The sequence below is a fragment of the Babylonia areolata genome, chromosome 18 (genome assembly GCF_041734735.1).
Source record: "Babylonia areolata isolate BAREFJ2019XMU chromosome 18, ASM4173473v1, whole genome shotgun sequence".
Taxonomy (NCBI): domain Eukaryota; kingdom Metazoa; phylum Mollusca; class Gastropoda; order Neogastropoda; family Buccinidae; genus Babylonia; species Babylonia areolata.
In genome coordinates this window covers 34,641,003-34,668,502 of record NC_134893.1, presented here as the reverse complement: position 1 = coordinate 34,668,502, position 27,500 = coordinate 34,641,003, and the positions used below count along the sequence as shown (strand labels likewise).

Below are 27,500 nucleotides of genomic sequence, written 5' to 3'. Positions count from 1 at the left end.
AGAGAGAGAGAGAGAGAGAGAGAGAGAGAGAGAGAGAGAGAGAGAGAGAGAATTACAGAGTGAGATACAGTGAGTGCGAAGATGCGAGAGAGAGAGAGAGAGAGAGAGAGAGAGAGAGAATTACAGAGTGAGATATAGTGAGTGCGAAGATGCGAGAGAGAAAGAGAGAGGGAGAGAGGGAGGAACGAACGAACGAACGAACGAACGAAATTTTATTTTACGAGGGTAAAGGAGTAAGCACAAAGTACTTTTTTACATCCAGCCCTCTGGGCATAAATAATAATTGGAAAAAAAAGCAACAAAGTAACACACACACACAAAAAAAAAAAAAAAGAAAAAAAGAAAAAAAGCGAGAGTCAATTCACAACACCAACGTCAAAATTGCATAAGCATGTGCAAACATAAACATAGAGCTTATGTACAATACAATATCGCGATAGATGAATAACAACGAGGACAATAGGGTAGGGGCGTGGTGGAGAGCGGAAGGAAGAATGGACAAGGGGAAGAGTAAAGAAGGCAGGGGAGGCTGACAACAGACAGATATAGTAACAGTGACAGTTGAGAGACAGAGACTGACAAGGGAGGAGAGAGGCGTATATATATTGACAATCTATACATGATTTTTTGTTTATAATTGATATGTGTCACATAATCACATGTTTTTCAATAAATGTGCACGATATATGTTTTTAAAGTTAGGGATGCTTTTTACAGTGTTTACATTGAGGCAGGATAATAATTCATTCCATAAACAGCCCCCTGAATAAGACAGACTAGATTTAAAAAGATCGATCCTTGGAAGTGGTACCATAACTTTATGAAGATGACGATGAGTGTTAGTTACAAATTTATTCTTCAGTGAGGGGGGGAGCAAATCCAGACATGATTTTGAACATAAATAGACCTTTGTTAAATAGAAGTTTTGTTTTCAGTGGGAGGATATCGAGAGCTTTATAATCAGATACAGTCAATGATGAAGATTTTAAAAGAATCAATTTTACAGCTCTTCTATGCAGACTCAATAGAGGTTTTATAATACTGTCACTCGCCGAATCCCACACTGTCGAAGCATAGTTAATGTGTGATTCTATATAAGTACTGACAAATAGTTTTCGGCAGTGAAGATCCAAAAAGTGTTTGATTCTAGACAGTTGATAGATATTTTTTGATACCTGTTTGCATAACAGAGAAATATGATGTGACCATGACAAATTATTATCGATAGTGATGCCAAGGATTTTATGGTGGTCAACTTCTTCAATCTTGTCACCTTTGATGAAAATAGGCGAACAGTTTATGGATATATTTTGACGTTTTTGTCTTGTTGTGATTATTAGGAATTTTGTTTTTTTAGGATGGAGACACATGTGGTTTAGTTCGGACCATTCAATCAATTGGTCAATACTTTCCTGAAGAGAAAGAGATACGATACATAGGTTAGTATGACTAGTATGAATGGTGGTGTCATCAGCAAACATTTCACATGGTGTCTTGATAGATAAGGGTAGGTCATTAATATATGCAGAAAATAAGATAGGTCCCAAAACAGAACCTTGAGGTACACCATAGTTAATTGGTAATAACATTGATTTTGAACCATTTGTGGACACAAGTTGTTTTCTTTCAGAGAGAAAAGATGAGATAGGTTTTCGAGTGATTGAATTCTTATGAATCTAATATGTTCATGAACATAAATAAGTAAGCCTGTTTCCTTTGGATTGAAAGGATCCTTACGAACGACATGGTTAGGTCAGAGTCTGACATATGTTCTGATAATCTTGATTCACCTAATCCAAAAATGTGAAAGTTTTTTTTCCAAAATTATTCAATATATCAGAAACATCAGATAACTTATTAATTATATGATTGATATTAAGAAAGCCTACTCTCAAACCTTCTCCCAGTGGCCATGCATCGCACGTCTGGGGTGTGTTAGCATTCATGATTATCTTAAGCTGACAATATAAGTAATGAAAAATTCAGTAAACAAGACACAGGACAATCTAGATTATATGGGAAAAGTAACAAAAATAATAATGTCAAGTAGATAGCAATCAAATTGAGAAAAAAAGAGTAAATTCTGAAGATCAAACACTATAAGGAATGAAACAATCAATCAAGCAGAACCAATTAAATGAGCAAATTATGGGGTAGATAACAATTTCACCTTATGATAACAGGCGAATAATATATAATGACAAATGAAAACTATTATATATAGAGAGAAAAATCAGGACTCCTCAATCGTATCAGTGGCACTAATATCAATGGGCAAGGCAACCTATCAGTTGATCCGGAACATGTGTGAGCAACCACAGGGGTTTATAATTACAAAGAAAAACAAACAACTCATACTTCATGCGCATGTGCAAGTTAACCCCAACCCTCCCCCACCCTCCCCGATATTTCGATACTTGCAACAACAACAAATAAACCATCACCACCACCAACAACAACAAAATTAAAGAAAGCGACAAATATTGAAAGGAAAACAACATCATCCATGATTGACTCTGTAACTGGCGAAAGATTAAACATTGAGTCATATCTATTTAGAATGGTATGGGAACACATGGGGGAAGGAGTCGGCAGGAGGGGGACGAGGGGTTCACGTAACAAGAAGTCAAGAAGCATGATATGATGGAAATGTGCGCTGTTGTGACAACAAGCGGGATGCCATGTGTAACAATTGTTCTGCATATGGATGAATTTGGTTTGGAGACTGTGTGTTTGTTAGTCTGTCTGTATTTTGCCTAGGAAAGTTTTTATATGAGACACCATTTTGATCTGTGTAGTGTGGTTGACGTGCGACAGGGACAGAATTGTACGGTGAGGCTGGGTAGGGGGGGGGTACTGGCTGGAATGTAAGATTGGTGTTCTCCTACTATTTAAGCTGGGAGCAAGAGGAGGGAAATGATAACTGGATTGTATGGATGGAAATGGTTGCTCTAAAACCTGATCATGTGTATCGCCAGTTACGTCAGGTTGATGTGTTCGCTTCAATTCTGCCTGTGAATGATAAGCAGAGGAATTATCATTACGCAGTGGAACATTTCTGTCGTTCCACTCTTTGTTAGTCCTGTGAATGTTTTCAGGAAAACGGCCTTCTTGACGGAGACCTCTCCGCCACAGATTTTTAAAAGTTACAGCCAGAAGAGCAGTTCCTCTGGCATTAGGGTGTTTTACGCTGCTGTAAAGGTTGGTGTTTGGTGCGAACGTTGGAAAATTATTGATGTAAAGGACTTTTTGTTGGTCACATGTGATTTGAAGGTTACGGTTGGAGGGAAGGATGATGTTGTTCAAGTGATGTTTGCCTCTGGCAGGAAGGATTGAACTCAGGCTCAAGCATGCTTCTGGGAATTTATTTCGACATAACAGGATTAGTTTAGTCCATGTGTCGGTTGACACAGGACCTGATGAACAGGAATTTATGCCAGCATGAATGAGAACATCTTTCAGATTTGGAGCAACAGGTAATGCATTAAGCCAATTGCAGAGGTCTTCAACACACATCCCTGGAACACATATTTTGAATAAATAGGACTGATGGGGCGCTAACCGTCTGGCGTTGATGAAACGAATGACAGAGTCACCAATTAGAAGCATAGATGCTTTGTCTGGAATCGACATGCTGTTCAGTGTTTCTTGGGGAGTTGTTGACAGAGCTTTAATTGTTGGTTTACTATTTACCATGGTAATTCTATCAACGGGAGGGACCGCGTCAGCTGGGATGCTATTCTCTGCACTCGAGAGCACAGAGAAAGGGTTAGATGTGGAAACTGAGTAATGAAAAGAGTTTCCAGGTTCATCATTGCAATCAGAAGAGGGAGCTGATGTACTCTCCGGTTTGTTTTCATGAGGAGGACAGTGTTTAGGGGATGGTGTCACTGTCTGGAATTCCGCCCGTGGACAGCTCCCTGGTAAAACAGAGGGCTTAGCTATAGTATCATGACTTCGGGCGGTTTGATGGTAGGGAATTGTGTCTGTTTCTGTGCTTACATCTACACTTGTAGGTTTGTCCTGAATCTCAGAGGGTGTTTGTGTGGATGATGTCACACTTTTCTTCTCTTCTGGTTTAGATTTTTTAATTTCAGAGTTTATTGACCCTAGCTGTGTTTTGATGGACTGTTTGTCTTTTGTTAGCTGTTTGTTTGATGCTTCCAGTTTTGTGAGCTGAGATTGTATGTCATCCAGTTTGGAAATGAGCATGTTGAATTTTTCAGAAATATTGATACGTAATTCGTTTTTAGTGATAACCTTGATGTCTTCAACAGCTGTGAAAAAGTTATTTTGTAATGTAGATAGTGCACTAGATAAAGAATCAAGCTGCTGGTCTAAATCGAAAACCTGTTTCAGTTCTGGAAGTGAACCGACAGCCTGTGTATGTACTGTATGGAACAATGTTCGCTTTTTTTTGTAATCTAGTCCTTTTTCCCACTGGCGTTAATGTCTTTTTGTGGCTTCTGGTTTCTTTTCCCTTGTGAGGGTTGCTGTGCGTCACAGGTGGAGTGGGCAGGAGGACGACGATACCATCTTGGGTCGGCTCAGCTGGTTCAGGGTCTGTCAGTAGATGTGATGGTGGTCGGGTGAAGGAATCACCACAATGAGATGTCGGTGTCCATGGAGACAAGTCAATGGTGGGTGTGTGTATAGCAGGTGAACCAGGGAACGCACTGATGAATGTCACAGGAGTTTGGATCAAGAGTTTTGATAGTTTTTCAATATTTTTTTTAAATCTCGCATGAAATTAGCCACCACTTTTTTTTTCTTCTTTTTTTTATATATAATTTCACATTCATCTGAATCCCAGAGTGAGCAGTCTAAACCTTGACACAGTAAAGTTCCTTCGGATTGTGATGAAAAATACAGGGTAATAGTCACAGATTTACATGACTGATAAAAAATACGAATCACTGACTTGTTAAGAGTGGAAGGAGACGGCACGGACACAAACAACGAGGGAAACGACAATACTGAGTCATTGTGATCATAGTCACTGAGCTGAACTGAAATATCGGACTCGTGTAATCCAGAATAACGATAAAAAAGACAGTTTCTCTACACTGTAAGTTCATCTTTGCTGCACGAAAACCGTTTTTGGATTATGTCGAGTGTAGGTTGTAATTTTTTGAGACTCTTGTCTTTGCAAGGAGAAGTTGAAGCAGACATGATTACACGACACAGGGACAAAGACAATACATAATACTCACTGTGCCGGAGTTGTTCATAATTTCACACTAAAATAGAATCCATTGCGATGAAATGAAGATATACCACACACACACACACACACACACACACACACACACACACACACACACACACACACACACACACACACACACAACAAACACAGCACTGTTCACAGGTCAAGGAAGGATATCCACAGAACATGACCCGTGGCACACACAACAGCGGCTGTCCGTGTTTTGTCTGTGTCCGGTACAGGTGTACTTCACATCATGTCGCGAAAATCACTTGATTATCTATTCAACCAAACAATTTTTATACCACTGTGCACAGAATATTTCAATTGATACAAAAAAGTATATTAATCACTCGATAGGGTGAAATAAGCTGAATTATCACACTGAATCACTGAAGAGAGAGAGAGAGAGAGAAAATTACAGAGTGAGATATAGTGAGTGCGAAGATGCGAGAGAGAAAGAGAGAGGGAGAGAGGGAGGAAGAGAGAGATTCAAGATTCAAAAACTTTATTACTCAAGGATAAAGATTTTAGGCATTGCCTAGTCTTCCAATCTGTCCTTGTGACAACAAAAACAGTAACGATAAGACACAACAATAATAACAATAGTAAATACTACTACTACCACTACTACTACTACTACTACTACTACTACTACTAGAGAGAGAGAGAGAGAGAGAGAGAGAGAGAGAGAGAGAGAGAGAGAGAGAGAATTACAGAGTGAGATATAGTGAGTGCGAAGATGCAAGAGAGAAAGAGAGAGGGAGAGAGGGAGGAAGAGAGAGAGAATTACAGAGTGAGATATAGTGAGTGCGAAGATGAGAGAGAGAGAGAGAGAGAGAGAGAGAGAGAGGGAGGAAAAGAGAGAGAGAGAGAATTACAGAATGAGATATAGTGAGTGCGAAGATGCGAGAGAGAAGGAGAGAGGGAGGAAGAGAGAGAGAGAGAGAGAGAGAGAGAGAGAGAGAATTACAGAGTGAGATATAGTGAGTGCGAAGATGCAAGAGAGAAAGAGAGAGGGAGAGAGGGAGGAAGAGAGAGAGAGAGAGAATTACAGAGTGAGATATAGTGAGTGCGAAGATGAGAGAGAGAGAGAGGGGGGGGGAGAGGGAGGGAGGAAGAGAGAGAGAATTACAGAGTGAGATATAGTGAGTGCGAAGATGTGTGTGTGTGTGTGTGTGTGTGTGTGTGTGTGTTATCATCGCCGACACGCACGCACAGTCTGTATATTTGGTTCCATGTCTATGCATGTCTGTATGTCTCTCACTCTCCGGGCTCGTTCTCTCTTTCAGGCACAAATGGGATGAATAAATGCGTCATTGAGGTCAAAATAGCGCAGTGTTGGCTCTCTCTCTTTGTCTGCCTGTCTGTTCTCTCTCTCTCTCTCTGTCAGTGTGTCTGTCTCTTTGTGTCTGTCTATCTGTGTAGGTGCACGCTCTCACTTTTCACACTGAACGGATGATCCAACAGGTCATCATTTTCGCGCTCATTTAACAGCTTTGCATGTGTGAACCCTTCGTACCGGCTTCGACTCCTCGAAATCGACTCGTCCGTCACTGCAACGCTGTAAAAGGCGAGTCTAAGAAGAAAGGCAAGAGCAAATATTGGCCTTGTTCTTGCTGTTTGTTGATTGCCTTGAATACCACCGAAAACGGAGTGTCGCTGCCTACATGGCGGGGGTGAAAACGGTCATGCACGTAAAAGCCCACTCGTGTACATACGAGTGAGCGTGGCAGTTGCAGCCCACGAACGAAGAAGAAGAAGATTGCCTTGAATCGCTGTGAACGAACGCATCATTAAGGACAGGCGTTCCGAACAAGGCTCTGTCACCTACTTCTGCTGAGTATCGATAACGGCCTTCTGTTGAAGTCTCGTCTCCTCTACCATCACCCTCCTCCACTCCAGCCTTGCACCCCCCTGGCCCTCACTTCGGCCACCACTCCCCTTTCCGAGGTGAACGCGTTAAATCCAGGCCATCATTCCACACACGGCGGCATACCTTTCGACACAGTCACAGTGCGAAACTACGCTCGAATTCATCACTGCATCTTGAAACAGAGACCTTGTATTCAACGACACGACATCTGCACATCAACAAGCATAAACAACAATGCATGTTTGTTTGTCTATTTTATTGTCTCCTCCCCCCCACCCCCCTCTTTCCTTTTCTCTTTTCCGTTCACGTGTCTTTTTCATTATGGCCTCTGCTGTCGCACATTGGGAAGCTGTCAAATGAAATGAAAGATTGATTTCACGGCATAGGATACTCATACAGGGTTCACGAAAAAAGAAGAAGTTAAGGACTTCTTCTTCTTCTTCTTCTGCGTTCACTCGTATGCACATGAGTGGGCTTTTACGTGTATGACCGTTTTTACCCCGCCATGTAGGCAGCCATACTCCGTTTTCGGGGGTGTGCATGCTGGGTATGTTCTTGTTTCCATAACCCACAGAACGCTGACATGGATTACAGGATCTTTAACGTGCGTATTTGATCTTCTGCTTGCATATACACACGAAGGGGGTTCAGGCACTAACAGGTCTGCACATATGTTGACCTGGGAGATCGTAAAAATCTCCACCCTTTACCCACCAGGCGCCGTCACCGTGATTCGAACCCAGGACCCTCAGATTGAAAGTCCAACGCTTTAACCACTCGGCTATTGCGCCCGTCGAAGTTAAGGACGACTTGGTAACTTCCACAGTTTTCTTCTTACAGGGAGGGGGTGGGGCGGAAGGCGACGGAGGGGGTGGGGGTGGGGTGGGGGGGGGGGTGGGTGGGGGGGGGCATCGTGATATCATGCTGACTTTTCGGCAAACACTGAAAGCACCACTCACACTAAAGGTGCTTTTTTGTGTGCGCACTTCCTTATTTTTTAAACAATGAAAATTCACAGCTGTCGTTTATAAAACAAATCATTTAGATGCTTGTCTGAAACATTGATTTTATCACCTTTATTAAGTTGTGAGCATTAAACAGTCATTTGCCATGTGTGCTCATTGAAGGGTCAGTGGTACGTAGATCATAACGCCGCCTGCATGATTATATCATACCTCAATTTTTTTTCTCAATATCTTATGACAACCATACCTGATTTTACGAAGTAATCCCTAACGTTGTTTTTCTTCTTCTTCTTTTTTTTTGTTTTGTTTATACATATATATATATATATATATATATATATGTGTGTGTGTGTGTGTGTGTGTGTGTGTGTGTGTGTGTGTGCGTGTGCGCGCGCGCGTGTGTGTGTGTGTGAAGTCGGTGTTGAGAACCGACGGTCCACCGGTCTTAAATAGCTAACTTGGGATGAAATAACACGTTTCAGAAGGCGGTTCTTACAAAACAATGCAATTCAATGCAATGCAGTGCACCATTATTTATCCAACTGGAAATTAATTGCACATCCGATTTTCTCAAGGTTCAGTTTTCAAAGCCTTTGTACGTGTATTTATGAAGTTCTTATCTTTCAACCATGTGAATGACTGGTGTGTAAGCGCAGTGATTTGCCTCTGCGCAAGATTCAGCGCTATATAACATTAACAATGACATTGTAATATGATATAATATGATGCAATATGATATAGTGCCATATAATATGGTACGACTACTACTACTACTGCTACTACTACTACTACTACTACTGCTGCTGCTGCTGCTGCAAACACAAAACTACAAAGAGGGGGTGGATGACGGAACAAAGAAGGCGGTACACACACATAAAACTGATGTGACCAAATAAAGTGATACCATACAACTAAAGTCCACAACAAAAAGTCCTCCAAAGGAACACCGAAGCATTCACTTGCATGTCGAGCAGATTTCACAATGGTCAAATTTTAAATCAGATGAGCCCCCCACTACAGATAAACACAGATGAGATTTGGACACAACCGACCCCACACCCTCCATCCTCCCAAGAAAAAAAAAAAACGGGGAAAAAAAGAAGAAAAGAAAACGCCAACAGAAGCAAAACAAAACAAATAATACTAATGACACAACTACCACCACTAATGGATACATGTGCAGCAATCTGTCCGGAAAGCAGTACAATCAGTGTCTCACTTGTACACGCAAAAAAGCACCTAGCAAACTATAGGTATACACACAGTTATTAATGTACACACAATACAATATATACATACGTACAGTATGCATGCATGCACGCATGCTTTACAGCGAAAAATCCGAATACAGTGCAGAAGCGCATCAAAAACACATCCATATCGGCAATGGGTTCAGTTCAGCTGTCCATCTTTCAGCTGTCACTTTCATTCGACGCCTACATGTACAGAACACGATGTTTTAGGTAAATGTGTACGTCGATGGTGCCAAGTTCTCTAACACGCTTCACACATACATGTTACTGTGTATGACTGTCAGCTGTGTTCGACTATGACCATCAGAACAGCAGAGCAAGCAACTGCTGTCCCGATTATCTGGGCTAGAATTTCACTATAGTGGAGAGTGTCTTGCCCAAGTTACATCCCCACTCTCTCAGCCAAGAAGGCTTTAGGACAGTCGGCGTTGGGATGGTTCTCAAAGGCCAACTAGCCCCCAGGGCTGCAGCACTAAGAGCCAGTGCAGTTTTGCCTCCGAGTTTGAGAATCATAGCCCTCTACAAAAGACTAAGATGTAAATGATTTCCCATTGCGATGGAAAAACCATTGATAACACAGCTCTCACTTTGCTGTTGGCCCGACTGTAAACTTATGTCAATCTGTGATATAAGCTGAGTGTTTTGCTGTTTGTACATAATATAACACACACATACATACCTGCATGCATACATTCATGCATGCATACATTCATACATATATACATACATACTTACTTACCATTAAAGAGAAGAAAATAACAGCGAAAAAAGGAAATTGTTGTGTATGAACCTGAGGGAGCGTTACCATCACTGATTGAAAACGACACAGGGGAACGAACTGTGACATACACGTATCGTATTTTCACATCATAGCACGTGTCCATCTTGGGGAAACAGATAGAGGGAGAGAACGGAAAAGGACAGCTTTGACACCACCTTGAAACTGAGACCGAACGCAAAAAGTCCAGAGTACAACGGAAATAAAGGTCGTAAAAGCAAAGAGAGCGACTCATCCTGGAAATTGTTGATGAAAAACAGGAAGAAAAGAGTGGTCGGTTACCTGAAGCAAGGGAAATTACTCGATGGCTGTGAAATGTGACCTGCCTTTGCGGGAAGGGTGTGTGTGTGTGTGTGTGTGGGGGGGGGGGGGGGGGGGGGGGGGGGGGGAGAGGGGGGGGGGTAAAGGGAGGAGAATGCTGATGAGCGAGCACGGGAGCGAAAGAGGAAGAGGGAGACAAAGACAGAGACAGACAGAGACAGAGAGACTGAGAGAGAGAGAGAGAGAGAGAGAGAGAGAGAGAGAGAGACTGACTGACTGACTGACTAACAGACAGACAAAGAAACAAAGACAAAGAGAATTTGACAAGTTGATAATTGACAAGAGCTTCTTTTAGCTGCCGTGTCAACAACCACTGATTAAATAGATCAAACACACACACACACACACACACACACACACACACACACACACACACACACACACAAATATATATATATATATATATATATATATATATATAAAGAAGACGAAACAAAAAAAAAAAAAAACAAATTACAACAACATAAGAGTACACACTAACGATGAAGCAAAAAAACTACACGACATCGGTAATGTGTCTGCAGTAAAAAACAACAAACCAACCAAACAAAAACAAACAAACAAACAAATCGCATATGCTTTTCAGTGCGTTAAGGGGAGAAAACCAAAATACTGCGAGGGAAATAAAGCAATATGCCACGAATTAACTTTAGAAGGTCAGTGTTCGTCCGGAACATAGTTATTAATTTATCTATTTATTCATAAATTACCTTTTAAAAAGCAGCAGAGTATTCTTCTTCTTCTTCTTCATAAATAGCAATCATTCTGGTTGTGCTATTATGTAATAGTTATTTCCTACGTCAGTTAATATTCACATTCGTAAGGTCCTTTTGTGATGCTAGTTTTTTCTTCTTTTGAGTCGATGCTTCAACGACGTGGTAAATGATCTGAGAACACCACAATCTTCAGAAGAAATCGTACGTATGATATAAATAATTCATTTTTGCACCATGTTTTACAAGAAAAGGTTTATGTCGTATGCATAGCATCGTATTCTCTGCAATCAACCAAAAGATGTGTCTCGTCTTCTTGATCATTTCAACACAGCGGGCATATAAATTATAAAAGTCCATTTATATCAAACCATCTTCTGTTTGCATATAAATGCGTTCTAGATATTACCATCTGATCTCACTGCTATGTATTTGTCACCATATTAAGATATGTCTGTGCAGCATGATCATGAAGGAATAATACCAGCTGTACTTTTCACTTTCTGTTGAATGTGGGTGCTAGTTTTGCTGAAAGTATTCTCTGAGCAGCTGTTTGATTTGCAACAACAACAACAACAACAAGAAAGTCATTTCCGACACCTTGATTAAACCACACCATATCAAATCCATTTCCCATTAAAACTTTCCTGATATCATTCACCGAGTTCCGAGACACACGGGCAGAGAGAGAGAGAGAGAGAGAGAGAGAGAGAGGAGATGGTTTATTCTTGTATAGGCTTAGGCCACTTATGAAGGGGAATGTGAACATTATTTCACAAACATCACATCACGATAAATGTGAGTATCAACACACACAGTCAAACAAAAATATAACTGCATTACAGTTCAATGTGTAGAACAATAAAAGAAAAAAATAACGTTTTCACGAAACAGACAGAGAGAGAGCGAGAGAGAGAGAGAGAGAGAGAGAGAGAGAGAGAGAAGACTTTGCGAAATTAGGATCTGATGACCCTCTCACAGACCCTTCAAGTGTTTTCAATTTCCGATGTCTTTCCGACACATGCAACGTGTGTGTTGGTGATCGCAAAGAACGAACGCGAAGAGATGATGAAGACGGAGTGTCGAGCATGTCAAGTGGACAATCTCGGTAGCGAACCACATATTATTTCTTTCTGTAATCTAACAGTTTGGAAGTGGTGAACTTTGTTTCGATTTGTTTCGTTTGCTCTTACGATAAGAACAGCAATGACGACTACAACAAGAGTTAAAAAAAAATTAAACGATGAAAAACAAAACAAAACAAACTTCGTTGGGTGACTGTTATTCTGAGTTGAGGGAAAGGGTTAATTCTTGGTAGATCTGGTGCAGCGTGTATGGACTTGTCCGCCCCCTGGGACGTCTTCCACAAAGGGAGTTTCAAGTCTGTTCACTTACCGATCGTTTGATACCGACAAACAGCAGCAACGACAGTAGAGGTTTCTGGGGTTTATTTCTCTGCACCTCATATTCACCTGTATGCAAGCTGATTGGAAGATCTAACCGCCAATGGCATGAGGTTGTGCACTTCTGTCTGAAAAACAAAACAAAACAAAAAAAACCCAAAACAAACAAACCAAAAAAACAACAACAAAAAAACCCACCTCTAAACAAACAAAAGCATCAGCTGTACTTGTTTGTTGTTTGTTAGTTGTCTCTTCTCTGCATCATTTGGATTTCCTATATTCATTTATGTATGTATTTTTTTGTTTGAAGTATTTTTTATTCACATATTCATGGATGAGGTGATTGATTCATGCACCTTTTAAAAAAATGTATCTGTGATGAATCAGTCAACTTATTTATTTATTAAATGATATTTATAGGTGTTTTGTATTTTGTGAAAAAACATATTCCTCGATTACTTGATTGATTGATTGATTGATTCATCCATCCATTCATTCATTCGTATATTTATTGCCATCGAGTAGATATAGTGACCAATACACATTTTCTTTATGTTAAGTAATTATTGTCAGACTTAATCACATAGTGTAGTCTATTCCTTCACTCCCGTGTGATTAGCTCTGACTGCAGGGGATAGGTGTGAAAAGTAAGGAACGCAATCCATGTTTTATTTACCCAGGCAAAGAGAGAAATAAAAACACCTGGACTGAGCCGGTGGACCCGACAGAAGTCTTCCGGCTGTGACCCCGCCCTCTGGTGTCACGTGGCAGCATTACCTTTCCGGGCATGGCTTGACCAATGCCTTTTAAGTCACATACTGACTGAAACATGTTTTCTCCAAAGTTATGGCTAGAACTGCTTTTCACTCCTTCATTTATCAGACTGACTATCATTCTTGAACTTAAAAAAGGAGACATGAAATAATATACACACAGTCGTACTTTTTGTTTATAGTATGAATTAAAACACAGATTTTATACATCCGATTGATGGTGACAAGTGACTGATGAAAAGCTGTCATCATGAAGAGACTGTTGACCATGCTTGTTTTCTTGTTTGTGTCGCTACTGTACGCTGATTTTTCTGCTCACGAACAAACCAGCATCAGCCAAGCAGCGGAACACAGCACAGTTGATCCAGCACCGGGATTCGTGACCACGGAACTACAGGAAGCTGGAGATGAGCCAAGAAGTGATGTTACCCAGTCGGAATTCAGAACAACTGTTCCAGAACCACTGAACTTCGGAGGCCATGGCGGTTCTCATGATGGTGATGTTATTCACCCAGAACCCGTTTCTCCAGAATTGCCCGGTCTGAGCAACCACAGTGGTGAAACCGACGCTTTTTATCCAGATCCTGTACCTTTTGAACATGAGCACCTAATGGCGACAGGTCCATGGATGCCGTATGTTTTACCCGAACACGACCCCGGTCCCATCGTTCTGCCATCCATCGACAACGAGACACAGTGGCAAGATATTCTGCCCAACATAACCTCCTTGGTAACCCGACTCTGCGGCAGCGAATATCTGTGCGATGCTCCAACCTCTGCCGGCGACATGAGATACTCAAAATGCACGCAGTGCCACAACTGCCAGTGTGACAGCCTGTGCTATGTCCGAGGAGACTGTTGCTTGGACAAGCTGCTGGGAGATGCGAAGGATCACTTGATCATCAATGTGACGAGTCAGACTCTCTCTTCCAGACCCCGACAGAACTTTGGGTGCTATAGCACGAGCTTCAAATCGCAGCTGCCTTGGATGCCCTACTTCTTCATCGACTCTTGCCCCGAAGATTTCAGCGATACGCATGTCCAGAACGAATGCCACAAGGCACTGTCTACGAATGGAAGTGTCTCCGTGCTGGAGGAGCTACGGAGCGTGTGGCCAGTGTGGTCCAGTTCCAGCGATTTCTTGTATCGTAATAAGTTCTGTGCTTTGTGTTGCGGTGAGGATGACCAGGCACTTCGAGACTGGACCCTGGAAGTCGTGTGCCATGGCAACACGCAGTTGTTCAATACTGGTACCTTTGAGGCGCTGGTGAATGAAGTTTTGAATGCAAGTGAATGCACACTTGCTTTTAATGATCTAAGCATGTAAGTTACGTTACTAATTCAAGATTTTTTTGTGACTAAAGGTTGAATTGTCCACAAAACAGCAATCCAACAGCAAATGTCATCTCCTGTTCCGGCTGTCTCTGATGTCGTAGATCCCTAAGGACAGTTTCTTGTTTTATTTTTGTTGTGGTTTCTTTCGAAAATCACCTAGGCATTTAAATGATTACTCCTGCCATGGCATACTGGATTGTGCTTCAAACAAAACGAGCTTTTTCGGAAAATCTGTTCTTCAAACTGGAGTTAGAGGACATAGGAGTTTGTCATACATGCATATTTATTCTCATGGACGTATGCTCGGTTAACGCAAGCAAGCAAACAAACAAAAAACAGAAGAAACCAACAACAACAACAACAACAACAAAAAAAACAAAAAAAAACAAACAAACAAAAAAACCCCAACAAAAACAACAACAAAAAACAACGAAACAAGCAAACAAGAAGAGAAAGAAAAACAACAAAAATTATGATTATACCTGAAACAGGCATAGCGAAAACTCACTTGTCAACACAACTGACTTTGCCATCAGTTTCTAGATGTTTTGTTGACAGCAGAGACTTTGTGTGTGTGTGTGTGTGTGTGTGTGTGTGTGTGTGTGTGTGTGTGTGTGTGTGTGTGTGTGTGTGTGCGTATAAAATGTGCTTTGTTGGTTGCAGATACCCATGGTAATCGTAAGCGTCGTGCTTTGAAAAAAAAAAAAAAAAGATGAAGAAGAAAAAAGAATGATAATTTTTTTTCCTTACATCCTTGCCAGCCTCAACAGAACCCAGTGCACCCCGGCCCAACCTCTGCAGATCGACACGTGCAACGCGACAGGCAGGAGGGCCACTTACCATCCCCTCCTCTGGCACGGGTGCCAGAACGCCGGCCTCCGCAGCTCGATCACGTTCCTCAATGTCACCTACAGGAACCTGTTCTGCGCCCTGTGCAACCAGGCGGAGGAGGAGAGGCGGGTGGAGTTCGAGTGTTACGGGAAAAACTCGGCCACCCCTTTCCCTCTGGTGCTGGTGATGAGTGTGGACGTCCTCAGCCAGGTCCCCGGCAGCAGGTCGACGGCGGAGGATCGCTATTGGTGCCGGGAGGATGAGGTGTATGATCCTTTTGAGGTAGGGGGGGTTAGGGTCGGGGAGTGGGAGGGGCAGGGGGTGGGTGTGGGGGGTAGGTTTGGTGGGGGGCAGGGGCAGGGGTTGGTGGGATGGGTGGGCCGGCGCCCGAGGATGAGGGATGGCGCGGTTTGTGTGTGTGTGGGTGATGGGGGGGGGGGGGGGAGGAGATGGGCGGGGGAGGGATCCGAGGTTGGGGTGCCGGGATGCGTGGGTGGGTGGTGGGCTTGTTTTGAAAGGACAGGCACGCTCACAGACAAACAGAAAGAAAGACAGACAGATAAACACACACACACACGCGCATGCGCGCGCGCGCGAGAGAGAGACAAAGAGAGTTTTCTTCATTTTCGAGGATAGCATATAAGCACTGGTGTGCTTTTTACATCCAGTCCCAGAGAGAGAGAGACATACATACAGACAGACAGACAGTAAACACACAGACAGAGAGAGACAGACAGAGAGAGAAAGAGAGAGAGAGAGAGAGGGTGTGAGGCGGGGGTTCAAAACTTCCCTTGGCTCACCTTCCTTCCCCCTTTTTTCAAACTGTCATCTCTCGCAGTGCCTGTGTCGTCCCCTGTCATGCTCCATGACCCGTACACTACAGAACCGACAGTGCGTCACGCAGTTCTCCGATTTCTTCGGTGTGCCCTACGTCCTTTGCGTCAGGTTCCTCCCCTACAACACCACTGAAGACATCGTGCTGTCCAGCATCTCAGCCCTCCACGACGTCGTCTGGACTGTAATGGGAAGTGTGCACGAAAAGCTGGCACCTATTGTTGGGAGTGTCCAGACAGAGAGATTAATACTAATAGCGAGGATACAGAACACATATAAGGAATCGAGCAACCAGACGACTGGAGTCAGTGGTGCTGATGCCAACAGAACCGTCAATGAGGAAGAGGCTGTCCACGTGCAAAGCTTTTTGATGAAAGTCTTTTTTAGAACAATATGGGACCAGGCAACCCATTCCAATATCTCAGAACAGCAGTTGGTAGAGATGACTTACGGCGTTTGGAACTTATCAGTCAATCACGGAGCTGGACAGGAGTTCAGAGCCACCCCTCACTATTTTCCTGTACATTCCGTAGCTGATGAGTTCTCGGAACCAACCCTCCTGACCTCACATGACGCAAGTTTGGATTATGTGGTGGGTTACGGTCTTATTCACAGAGATCAGCATTACTTTCCAGTCCAGGATACTCTGCTCTGTGCTAAGGTCCTGACCGATCTGACCAATGACTCGCTTTCCAGCAGCTCGTTCAGTCTGAATACAGACACGGGGTCCCTCCTCCACCGTCCTTCGGGAACAACGGTCAGCTTCCAGTACGTGGAACTGTTGCAGAACGGCAAGGTGATGGTTTGCGCCGATCAGATTTACAGCTCTCTGGCTGCCTCCCCGACCCTGGCGCTACCCGAAAACCTCTTTTCCCCTTCTGTGATCACGGTGTCCGTCGTCTGCCAGAGCCTGTCCGTGGTGAGCCTGTTCCTGGTGCTGTGCACCTACTGCCTCTTCCCCGAGCTGAGGACGCTGCCTGGGAAGAACACCCTGGCGCTAGTGGTGACTCTGCTGCTGGCCATGCTGACCTTCCAGCTGGGGGTGGCCCGGGTGGAGCTCCCCACCGCCTGCCTGGTGCTGGGTGTCCTCATCCACTACCTCCTCCTGTCCTCCTTCACCTGGATGATGGTCTGCTCCTTCCACATGTACCGCATCTTCACCCACCTTCTTCACCACGCCCACACTCACAGGGCCGACCAGGACAGGTCGACGTTGGCCCGCTACGTCATGGTGGCCACGGCCGTCCCCGCCCTCGTGGTGTGCCTCACCTTGCTGGTCAACTACCTGGCTCACCGGCACCGCTGCTCCCTGGACCTGGGCTACGGAGTAGGCGTCTGCTACCTGTCCAACCGCTGGAGCCTGCTGCTGGCCTCCGTGCTGCCCATCTCCCTGGTGATGCTGGTCAACCTGGTGCTCTTCATCTGCACCGTGGTCGCCTTGCGCTCCTTCAGCGTCAACAGGAGGCGCCTCGTCCGTCAGCCTCACCGCCAGCTGCTGGTTTACATCCGTATGTCCACCGTCACTGGTCAGTGGGGAAGAGGGGTTGGGGTGATGGGGCGGACAAGTCGATGGGTAGACAGAGGGATGGATGGATGGATGGATGGTTGGGTAGAGAGATGGATGGGTAGAATACACACACACACGATCGTACGCACACACACACACACACACACACACACACACACACAGACACACACACACACACATGTGTATATATATATATATATATATATATATATATATATATGTGTGTGTGTGTGTGTGTGTGTGTGTGTGTGTGTCCCGCCCAACCGCCCCCCTCTCTCTCTTTCTATATACATATATATATATATATATATATGTTGGGTTGTCCCATGTGGGGATGTGAAGGGAATAATTCCAGTTACTTACAGCAGACGTCACCGTCTTCTTAACAGTCATCGATTCAAGCTTCCTCCCTCCTATTGCTCCGACGTTTCTGTCTTTCTTCCTTTTGTTCTTTTTTCTTCTTCTCTTCTTCTGTCATCTTTTCCTTTGCTTTTTTATTTATCCACATCCATATCACGACTATTTTTTTTCTCATCCACCCCTTAACCCCATGACTGCTGTACCCTGGTGAAAAGCAATCAGTGAGGCATCAGTTTAATCTGCAATTCCTACTTCTTTTTTCTTCTTCAACAAAAGCACTTTTAATGCAGAGATTGAAGCAACAACCCGGCAAGCTGCAGTTAACTTTGATTCTTTATATTCTTTTTTCTGGAAGTGGGCGCAGAGACAAGACAAAATGCCGTAGTACTGGACTGCGGCACTTTGTTGGCGAATTTGATTACATTGTTGTGGGAAAAAAACTGTTCAAGTCCTCTTGTTGAGTCTTCCTTTTACCCTGGCCAGCAGGGTGGCTGCAGAGCTTAGTGTAGTGATGGCCTATAGGTAACGCGAGCGCGCTGGTTCGAATCACGGCTCAGCCACCGATATTGTCTCCCCCTCCACTAGACCTTGAGTGGGGGTCTGGACGCTAGTCATTCGGATGAGACGATAACACGAGGTCCCGTGTGCTAGCATGCACTGAGCGCACGTAAAAGAACCCACGGCAACAAAAGGGTTGTTCCTGGCAAAATTCTGTAGAAAAATCCACTTCGACAGAAAAAACAAATAAAACTGCTCGCAGGAAAAAAAAGAAGAAAAAAAGGTGGCTCTGTAGTGTAGCGACGCGCTCTCACTGGGGAGAGCAGCTCGAATTTCACACAGAGAAATCTGTTGTGATAAAAAGAAATACAAATACAAATCAAGGGGCATGTTTGTCCTGTGATCATTCGTGAAGGAGGAAGGCGGCAGACGCTGAGCTGTCAATACAGAGAGTCCGCGAGGGTGTTGGCACGAATCCCGTTCTCGCCCTTTGACTGGAAAATCAAATTAAGCGTCTTGTAATTCGTGCAATTCCTACTTTTTGTGCACAGTTTAACTCACTCAGTACGACCAGTCCTCTCTTCTCCTCTACACAGACCCCTCGGATGTCCAGTGGGTGTCTGAATGACCCAACCTTTAGCTTCCGTCGTCAGAATTGTGGTATTCTTTGCCAACATTCACCTCTTCAGTATAAGAGCCTTCCGCTTGCAATATTTTGATGGTGGTAATTGGGGTGAAACGCTGTTAACGTCTTCTCTTTCGCCGTTCGTTTGGAGAGAGTTAATTATGTTACTGATGTTGCTGAACATGGGCATTATAATCCCAAGAGAAATAAATCCAAAACGAAGAAGGCTAACTGACACCCTGACCTGTATAAGCTCAATCTCATCCCAGTGAGGCAACAGCCGTTAACTGCTGGCATACACGCCAGCTACATCACCGGTCTCTTTTGTAATTTCTTGCTCCTGACTCTTAGTACTGCAGCCTTGGGGGCTAGTTAGCCTGTGGGGACCATCGCACCGCCGACTGTCCAAAAACCCTCTTGGCTGAAAGAGTGGGGATGTAACTTGGGCAATACTGCTTTCCACTATGATCATATTTAGCCCAGATAGTTGCTTCCTCTGCTACTCTGATAGTCATTGGCGAACGCGATTTACTATCAGTATCATAACTGGTATTGCCGATTAAAAGTAATATAATCTAAAGAATAAGAACAAGAAATCCAAACGAAGGACGGTGACTAACATCCTGACCTGTAAACTCAACCTTATCTCACTGAAGTGACGGCCCTTCATTGACGATCATCATATTTAAAAAGTCGGTTTCGTATCAGTTTCAGTTTCTCAAGGAGGCGTCACTGTGTTCGGACAAATCCGTATACGCTACACCACATCTGCAAGGCAGATGCCTGACCAGTCGCATAACCCAGCGCGGTTAGTTAGGCGTTGAGTGCATGCATAATATATATTTGTGCACCTATCAGAGTGGAGGGGACAACCCTTTAGCTGCGTTCTCTTTCAGTGCGCCAAGTGCGTGCTGCACACGGGACTTCGGTTCATTGTCTCATCCGAATGACTAGACGCTCGGTTTGAATCTTCCAGTCCAACTTGGGGGAAAGGGTGAGACCGGGATTCGAACCCGGACCCTCAGTCACGGACACTGTATTGACAGATGAGAGTCTTAACCACTCTGCCACCTTGCACCTTGTTTCGTATCAGTATCAATGCCTGGTGTGTGTGTGTGTGTGTGTGTGTGTGTGTGTGTGTGTGTGTGTGTGTGTGTGTGTGTGTGTGACCTGTTTATTTTGCGATGCGTACAAACAAATGAATCTTATGAAATGTATCTGCATCAACGTATATATGTATGTTTAATTGTATTTTGTAAACGCTCTGGGCTCTCCGGAGATAGGGCGTCCAAATATTCATTATTATTATTATTATTATTATTATTATTATTAGTAGTAGTAGTAGTAGTAGTATTGCAGAGATAGGGCGTCCAAATATTCATCATTATTATCATTATTATTATTATTAGTAGTAGTAGTAGTAGTAGTAGTAGTAGTAGTGCTATCATCATCATGATTAACTCTTTTTTTCTTTTTCTTTTTTCTTTTTGTCCTAGGGATCAACTGGCTGGTGGGCCTGGCAGCGGTGCACGTGAGGGTGGACTCCCCAGTCATGTGGCACGTGTTCAGCGTGCTGTGCGGCCTGCAAGGGGTCTACGTCTTCGTCGCCTTCATCTGCAACGAGCGCGTGTACCGCCTCTTCCGCCACAGCCTCTATCGGGCGGCTTCCGGCGCGGCGGACAGCGGATTGTTTGAAGAGATGTCGGGCGTAGCGACCATCACAGAGAGGCAGCTGTCCACTCGTCGTGACCGCGACCCCCACCCCCTCCCCAACAGTGTTCATCACTTACCCGCCGTGGTCAGCCATGTCGACGACCCTCCCAGTGACTGACCGCCGTCAAAGTAGCAGCAAAGAACCGTGACGGGCTGGAGCTGCGCCGGTCGGGGTTTCAAGTTTATCCTCCCGGGGAGCGCTTCGTTAGCCGGAGTGGTGTAGCCTAGGTACTGCGAGACAAAATTACAACAATAAAAAAAATTCTTATAGTATTAGTGTTTTTTTCTGCAGCTTAGGCCACAGGTATTATTGTATCATAATCTGTGCATTGATGTTATGATTTGAGTATTTTTCAGGACATTGATTGCACTGTTCTGATTCATCTTTTCTTTGTACATTTGGGTGTTCTTGTTGTATTGTGGGAACATGGTTGGACTTTTGTGTTGTTCTGTGGAGCTAATGTATATATCATGTTACCCCTTTTTTTCAAGTCAGCAAACGTGTCACCAGTTTCTCTTTTGGAGATAATGAAGTATTCTTGTATCTTTTATCTTGACAACTTGACCTCAAAGATCGAGCTCCTGAGACACATTATTCTCTGTACATTCTGTTCCCTCGTGAGAGATAATCCAGTTGTCCTCGAAACCCATTTTCGCCAGTCACCAGGTTTATTTTCTGTTTTAGTTATTTCGTTTTTATTTCTTATCATTTCGTTTATTTTATTCATTTAATTTTTTCTCCGTGTTTGTAGTGGCCTCACGTGGCTTCCTTTTCAGCTGAGTTGAGCATCGGTGCTTCAAGTCCAGGCGATCGCTAGGGGCCATCCTTTTTTTTTTTTTTTTTTTTTTTTTTTTTGCTGCCCCATCATCTGCACCGTTTCAGTGGCATTACTCCCACGCCGCTCATTTAGATTCCCCCATACACGCTAGGGGCCATCCTATTGGTTGGCTGAACTACCAAGCACAATGACTGGATAATCAAAAGAACTACGAGCAAGGTAACCAGATAACTTACTAACTTCCCTCAGTTTCATGATGGAATACCAACTTGTTACAAATTATGTATGCACGTCAGCTAATCCAAGCGTCATTCAGATGCATACATGAATGCGCGTACATGAATTGGTATAAGAAAAAGAAAGAAAAAAATATTAGAGAAGATATATAGATAGATATATACACATGATAACAATAATAATAATAACAATGATGATAACAACAATAACAATAATAATAATAATGATAACTGGACATTTATCAGCGTTTTCCTCATTGCACAAAGCGCTTTACTATTCATACACACACGCTTACGCAACACACTCAGTACTCAACTCACAACCATGCACAAGAAACATATACACGCGCATGCAAAATCGTACGTACAATACATTCGACGCACACACAATACAACTTTACAAATATACCTACACAATCAACTACCTACTTTCATGTATGAGAGAGGGTCAAGAGGAAATGCTGCTGGAAGAGGAAAGTCTTGAGGTTAGATCTAAAGGAATGCAGTGAGGGGCTGTGACGGACGTGGTGAGGCAAAGAATTCCATATTTGAACAGCAGATGATGAAAAGGCTCGACCACCGTGCTGTTCTCTTTTGTATTTTGGGACGCGGAAGGTTCTGTCATCTGCAGCAGAGCAATGAGAACGGAAGGGTACATAGATGTGAAAGATGTCAGAGAGGTATCGGGGTGCAATTCCAGATATGACATGGTAGCTGTCAGGTGGCTTTGTATTTGATTCTTTGCTCTATGGGTAACCAGTGCAACTCTTTTAGAAGGTGTGTGCCGTGTGCGGATCTTTTTGCTTTATACATAAGTTTGGCGGCGGAGTTTTGTACCTGCTGTAGTGGTCTGAGGAGTGTTTGCGGACAACCGATGAGAAGAGAGTTGCAATAGTCTAATAATCAAGAGAGTATGCATGAACTAACTAGCGCTTTGGTTGCGTCGAGTGTGAGGTAGTGGCGAATGGAGCTGATTCGTCTGAGTTCAAAGTAGGCTGCTTGACAGGTTTTGCTGATGTGATACTGCATGGAAATATCTTTATCGAGGAAAAAGCCAAGGTCGGTCACGGACATGATCAGAGAATGAGATTGAAGAGGTTCCGAGATCGTCACTTTCCTGCCTTCCGCAGGGTAATGTCTGTGTGTGTGTGTGTTGGGGCTCATGTACGTTTATGTGTATTTGATTGTGCTTTCATATCGGTGAAACTGCATGTTTGTTGCATATATGTTATGCATGTGTGTGTGTGTGGATGTGTGTGTGTATGTTTTACATTTATTTGCTTATTTATCATTATTGTTGTCTTTTTTTTGTGGTCTTTTTTGCGCATAGAGTTGACTTCATCAAGATTTTGCGCCTTATAAATATTATTATTATTATTAGTAGTAGTAGTATCTTTATGTATTTATCTATTTATTTATTTCATTTATTAATTTATTTTTATTTTATTTTTATTTATTATTTTTTTATTTTTAAATTGTTTATATCATTATTATTATTATTATATTAAAAAATATATATATTTTATTTTATTTTATTTTTTTTCTTTCTCAAGGCCTGACTGAGCGCGTTGGGTTACGCTGCCGGTCAGGCACCTGCTTGTCAGATGTGGGTGTAGTGTATATGGCTTTGACCGAACGCAGTGACGCCTCCTTGAGCTACTGATACTGATACTGTCGATCTCGGAAACTACAACAGTGGGTGACCTTGACCTGTGTTCAAGGCCTGAAGTTCGAGTTGTTTCCCTTCCTCAAAGAGCAAACATTTCCTTAGTGTCAGTCAAAGTGCGTTAGTTGTTTATTTCATTTATGTTTGTGCCTATCTATATCTTTGATATTCCCCGCTCACTTGAGAAAACAAGTTTTGTTTTGAGTATGGGGTCATTACTTTTTCATGTTAATATATCAATCAGTGTTGTACGAGCCATACAACCCAGGCGCATGACATTTGAAGACTCTCGGTTTTTTTTTGGTTTTTTTAATTATTTTTTATTGCACTCAGTATTGCGATCTGAGAAGAAGAAGAAGAAGAAGAAGAAGAAGAAGAAGAAGAAGAAGAAGAAAGAAGAAGAAGAAGAGGGAGAAAGATTCCGAAGAAACGATGTCCAAATGAAATAACACAAACGAACAAACGAAAAAGGGTCGATTTTGTGGATGGAAAGTTTTGAACACTTGTTAAGTTTGTACAATAAAAATTTATTTCATAAATCACTTTGCTTCATTTCCTTCTGTCTTCTTCTTCTTCTTTATTCGGTTTTTTTTTTTTTTTTTCTTTTTACAGTTGGTAATATGTCCTACGTATCTATACGTTTTGTTGCTCCATTCCCCATAATGGGGTGAAAGAATTGAAATTAAATGTTTGATGTGCAATGATCAGTGTTCTCTCTCTCGGAGTTCTCATTCGGTGGTGATATACAAACGAATGCACACACACACACACACACACACACACACACACACACACACACACACACACACACACACACACACACACACACACACACATCTGTCTCTGCCCGCCCTTTTCTCTGTCTGTCTTTCTGTCTTTCGATCACTGAGTCTGTGTCTCTGTGAGTGTGTGCGTTCTTGTCTATTTCCGTATCTATTTTTTACCCGCGTGTGTTCGTCAGTATGTCGGTCTGTCTGTCGCTTTGTCTGTCTGTCCATCTCTTTCTCTTCCTTTCTTTTTTTTTCTGTCTTCATTGCAACACACACACGGTACTCTCTCTCTCTCTCTCTCTCTCTCTTTCAAATAAATAAACGAACAAACGATGCACAAGCACTCAAAACAGCTGAACACGCAACTCTAAACCCACTCAAGACAACCAGTCTTCACCCTTTTCTTCGCCCCGTCCCCCCTCCACCCCCCCTCCCCCCAACCCCCACCCCCCGCAATCCCCTCCTCCCCGTTCCCATCCCCTCCCACTACCCGGGCCCCCCAAGCATCCCATCTAATGTCGTGTGTGTGTGTGGGGGGGGGGGGGGGGGGGGGGCGGGGTCTGAATGCGGGCTTTCGCCCCTAGAAAAAAAAAATTGCGCTATTCGTTGTCATCATCCATTGACTTCCTCAAAAGGAAAACATTCCACTTGTAACAGTTCAATGGTGTTAGCAGCCGGGTGAAAACAATGACCTCGTCGCCTCTAATGTCATTAGTGCCGAGAGTTTAATTAACACAGAAAGCGTAAACTGCACCTGGTGCACATTCATTCTGTCTGAAGTCCAAAGTGTAGCTTTGTTATATAATCAATGATCGCAGTTCAGTGTCACAGAAGAGTTGATGTGTAATTGCGGTCAGTGGGTCAACAGGCCAGTTTCGAACATACATCTGGTATGATATCCATATGACCAACTGACATTTGTTACGAATTTGTTAGATAAAACATTAGTGTTCAGCAGGTTGAGTGGGAGAGAAAGAGAGAGAGAGAGAGAGAGAGAGAGAGAGAGAGAGAGAGAGAGAGAGAGAGAGAGAGAGAGAGAGAGAGAGAGAAACGAAACGAAAGTTTATTCAATAAGGCCATGGCCCCATTTGAAGGGGTGATTACATATTTTGTAAGAATAGATTTGCATATGAATATAATCTTACAACGTGTATGCTCAGAGCTCTGTTCTCTTTAACCAATCATGAAACTCCGTCGTTTTAATGACTTATAGATAAATATGGCAAGATTCGAAAAAACGTTATCATTTGTAGAAGACAGAAGTAATACTAACCGAAACTTACTTGGTCTGTTATAATATCTCAACGGAATATATATTTGTCTCAAATCATCTAATACAGGACAACATAATACGAAATGGACTTCATCTTCTTTTGCAGATCTACATAACGGACATACCATATCGTTTACAATGCTGGGCTTGTGTCTTTTACTATGTACGTTGATATCAGATACACCAAAACGAAACCTTGTTAAAGCAGATCTGATGACTCGGTTAATATTTTTTGCTAAATGTGGTTCTGTGAAATGATTCCTTTTAAACAATCTGAACAAAGAAAATCTTTCACTATTTTGTACATGGTCGTTCCACCCCTGCCATCTACAGTCAACCATACGCTGTTTAAAGCAAACAAGAAAATCATGAATACATCCAACCCCTTGATTAAGCCATACAAATGCAAAACCATTACTACATAAACATTTTCGAATGCTAGTCACCCATGTTACCCTTCCCCTGGCATCCAAATCAAATAACACTTTATAAGCTTGAGCAGGCAATCTGCATTCATTCATTTGAACCAGTTTTAACCAATACCTAATACATTTTACATATGAATTAATATAAATCGGATACCTACCAAGCTCACCGTAAACTAAGTCATTTGGCGTTCTTCTGTCCACCTGCAAAAACCTCTTCATAGCAAACAAATGTAGTTTTTCTATCTCGTACCCCTTATCCAACCCCCAAATCTCAGCACCGTACTGTACTATAGGCTGGGCTTGAACATCAAACAATTTAAAAACAATCTAACAGAATTACTTTCAAACTTATATAATAATTGTAATATGCTCACGACCGCTCGTTTCCCTTTACTAACAAGGTTTCGACAAGCAAACGTAAAACTAAGTTTTGTGGAAAAGAATAAACCAAGATACTGATAAGTATTTATGACAGAAATTTGAAGATTCCCCAAATACCATCGTTCATATGCAGCTAAATACCCACCCTTTCTGAAAACCACTACATTTGTTTTATCCATATTTACTTTAAGCTCCAACCTGTTTGCTGCTTTGTGTAAATTGTTTAACTGGTTTTGTAAACCAACTACAGTTTCAGACAATAAAACAATATCATCTGCAAACAACAATATGAATAACTCTATCAAATCGAAAGTAACACCATGTCTACCATTTTCTATAATTTCTAGGGCTAATTCATTGATAAACAAAGAAAATAAAACAGGACTACAAACATCACCCTGTTTAACCCCCTGTGTACATCTGATATACTCACTAAATTTAGCACCACATCTTATTTTAGCTTTAACATCCTCGTACATACTTTTAATACAGCAATAAAGTTTACCTTTTATTCCATTTTTTGTAAGAATCGGCCATAAAAGTTTTCTTGCTACTGAATCAAAGACTTTTTCGAAGTCTATAAAAGCGACGTATAATTTTCGATTATGTGCAAACTGCTTTTGAACAGCTGCCATTAAAGTGAACATATGATCAACAGTACTGTAACCCTTCTTAAATCCAGCTTGGTATTCACTTGTCAAGTTGTTCAATGTTATCCATTCAGTTAATCTTTCGTTAATAATGGAACCATATAGTTTACTTGCTATATCACATAACGATATCCCTCTATAGTTATTCGGCTCATTTCGTTCACCTTTTTTAAAGAGAGGAATGATAATTGACTGACCAGTTTTCAGGATAGATTCCCTGGTCAAACAAAACATTAAACAACTTGACAAGAAAAGTGACGGCAGGTTCACCAAAGTTCTTATAAAATTCACCAATCATTCCG

The 27,500-nt window shown here is 42.6% G+C and overlaps 1 protein-coding gene across 1 annotated transcript; it reads left to right on the top strand.

Moving 5' to 3' along the window:
* Window positions 1-13,541: 13,541 nt before the first annotated feature.
* Window positions 13,542-21,133, top strand: LOC143292224 (uncharacterized). Its single transcript, XM_076602411.1, has 4 exons — window positions 13,542-14,558; window positions 15,428-15,739; window positions 16,341-17,817; window positions 20,799-21,133. Exons 1-4 carry the CDS (start codon window positions 13,542-13,544, stop codon window positions 21,131-21,133), a joined length of 3,141 nt encoding a protein of 1,046 aa, XP_076458526.1.
* Window positions 21,134-27,500: the final 6,367 nt, after the last annotated feature.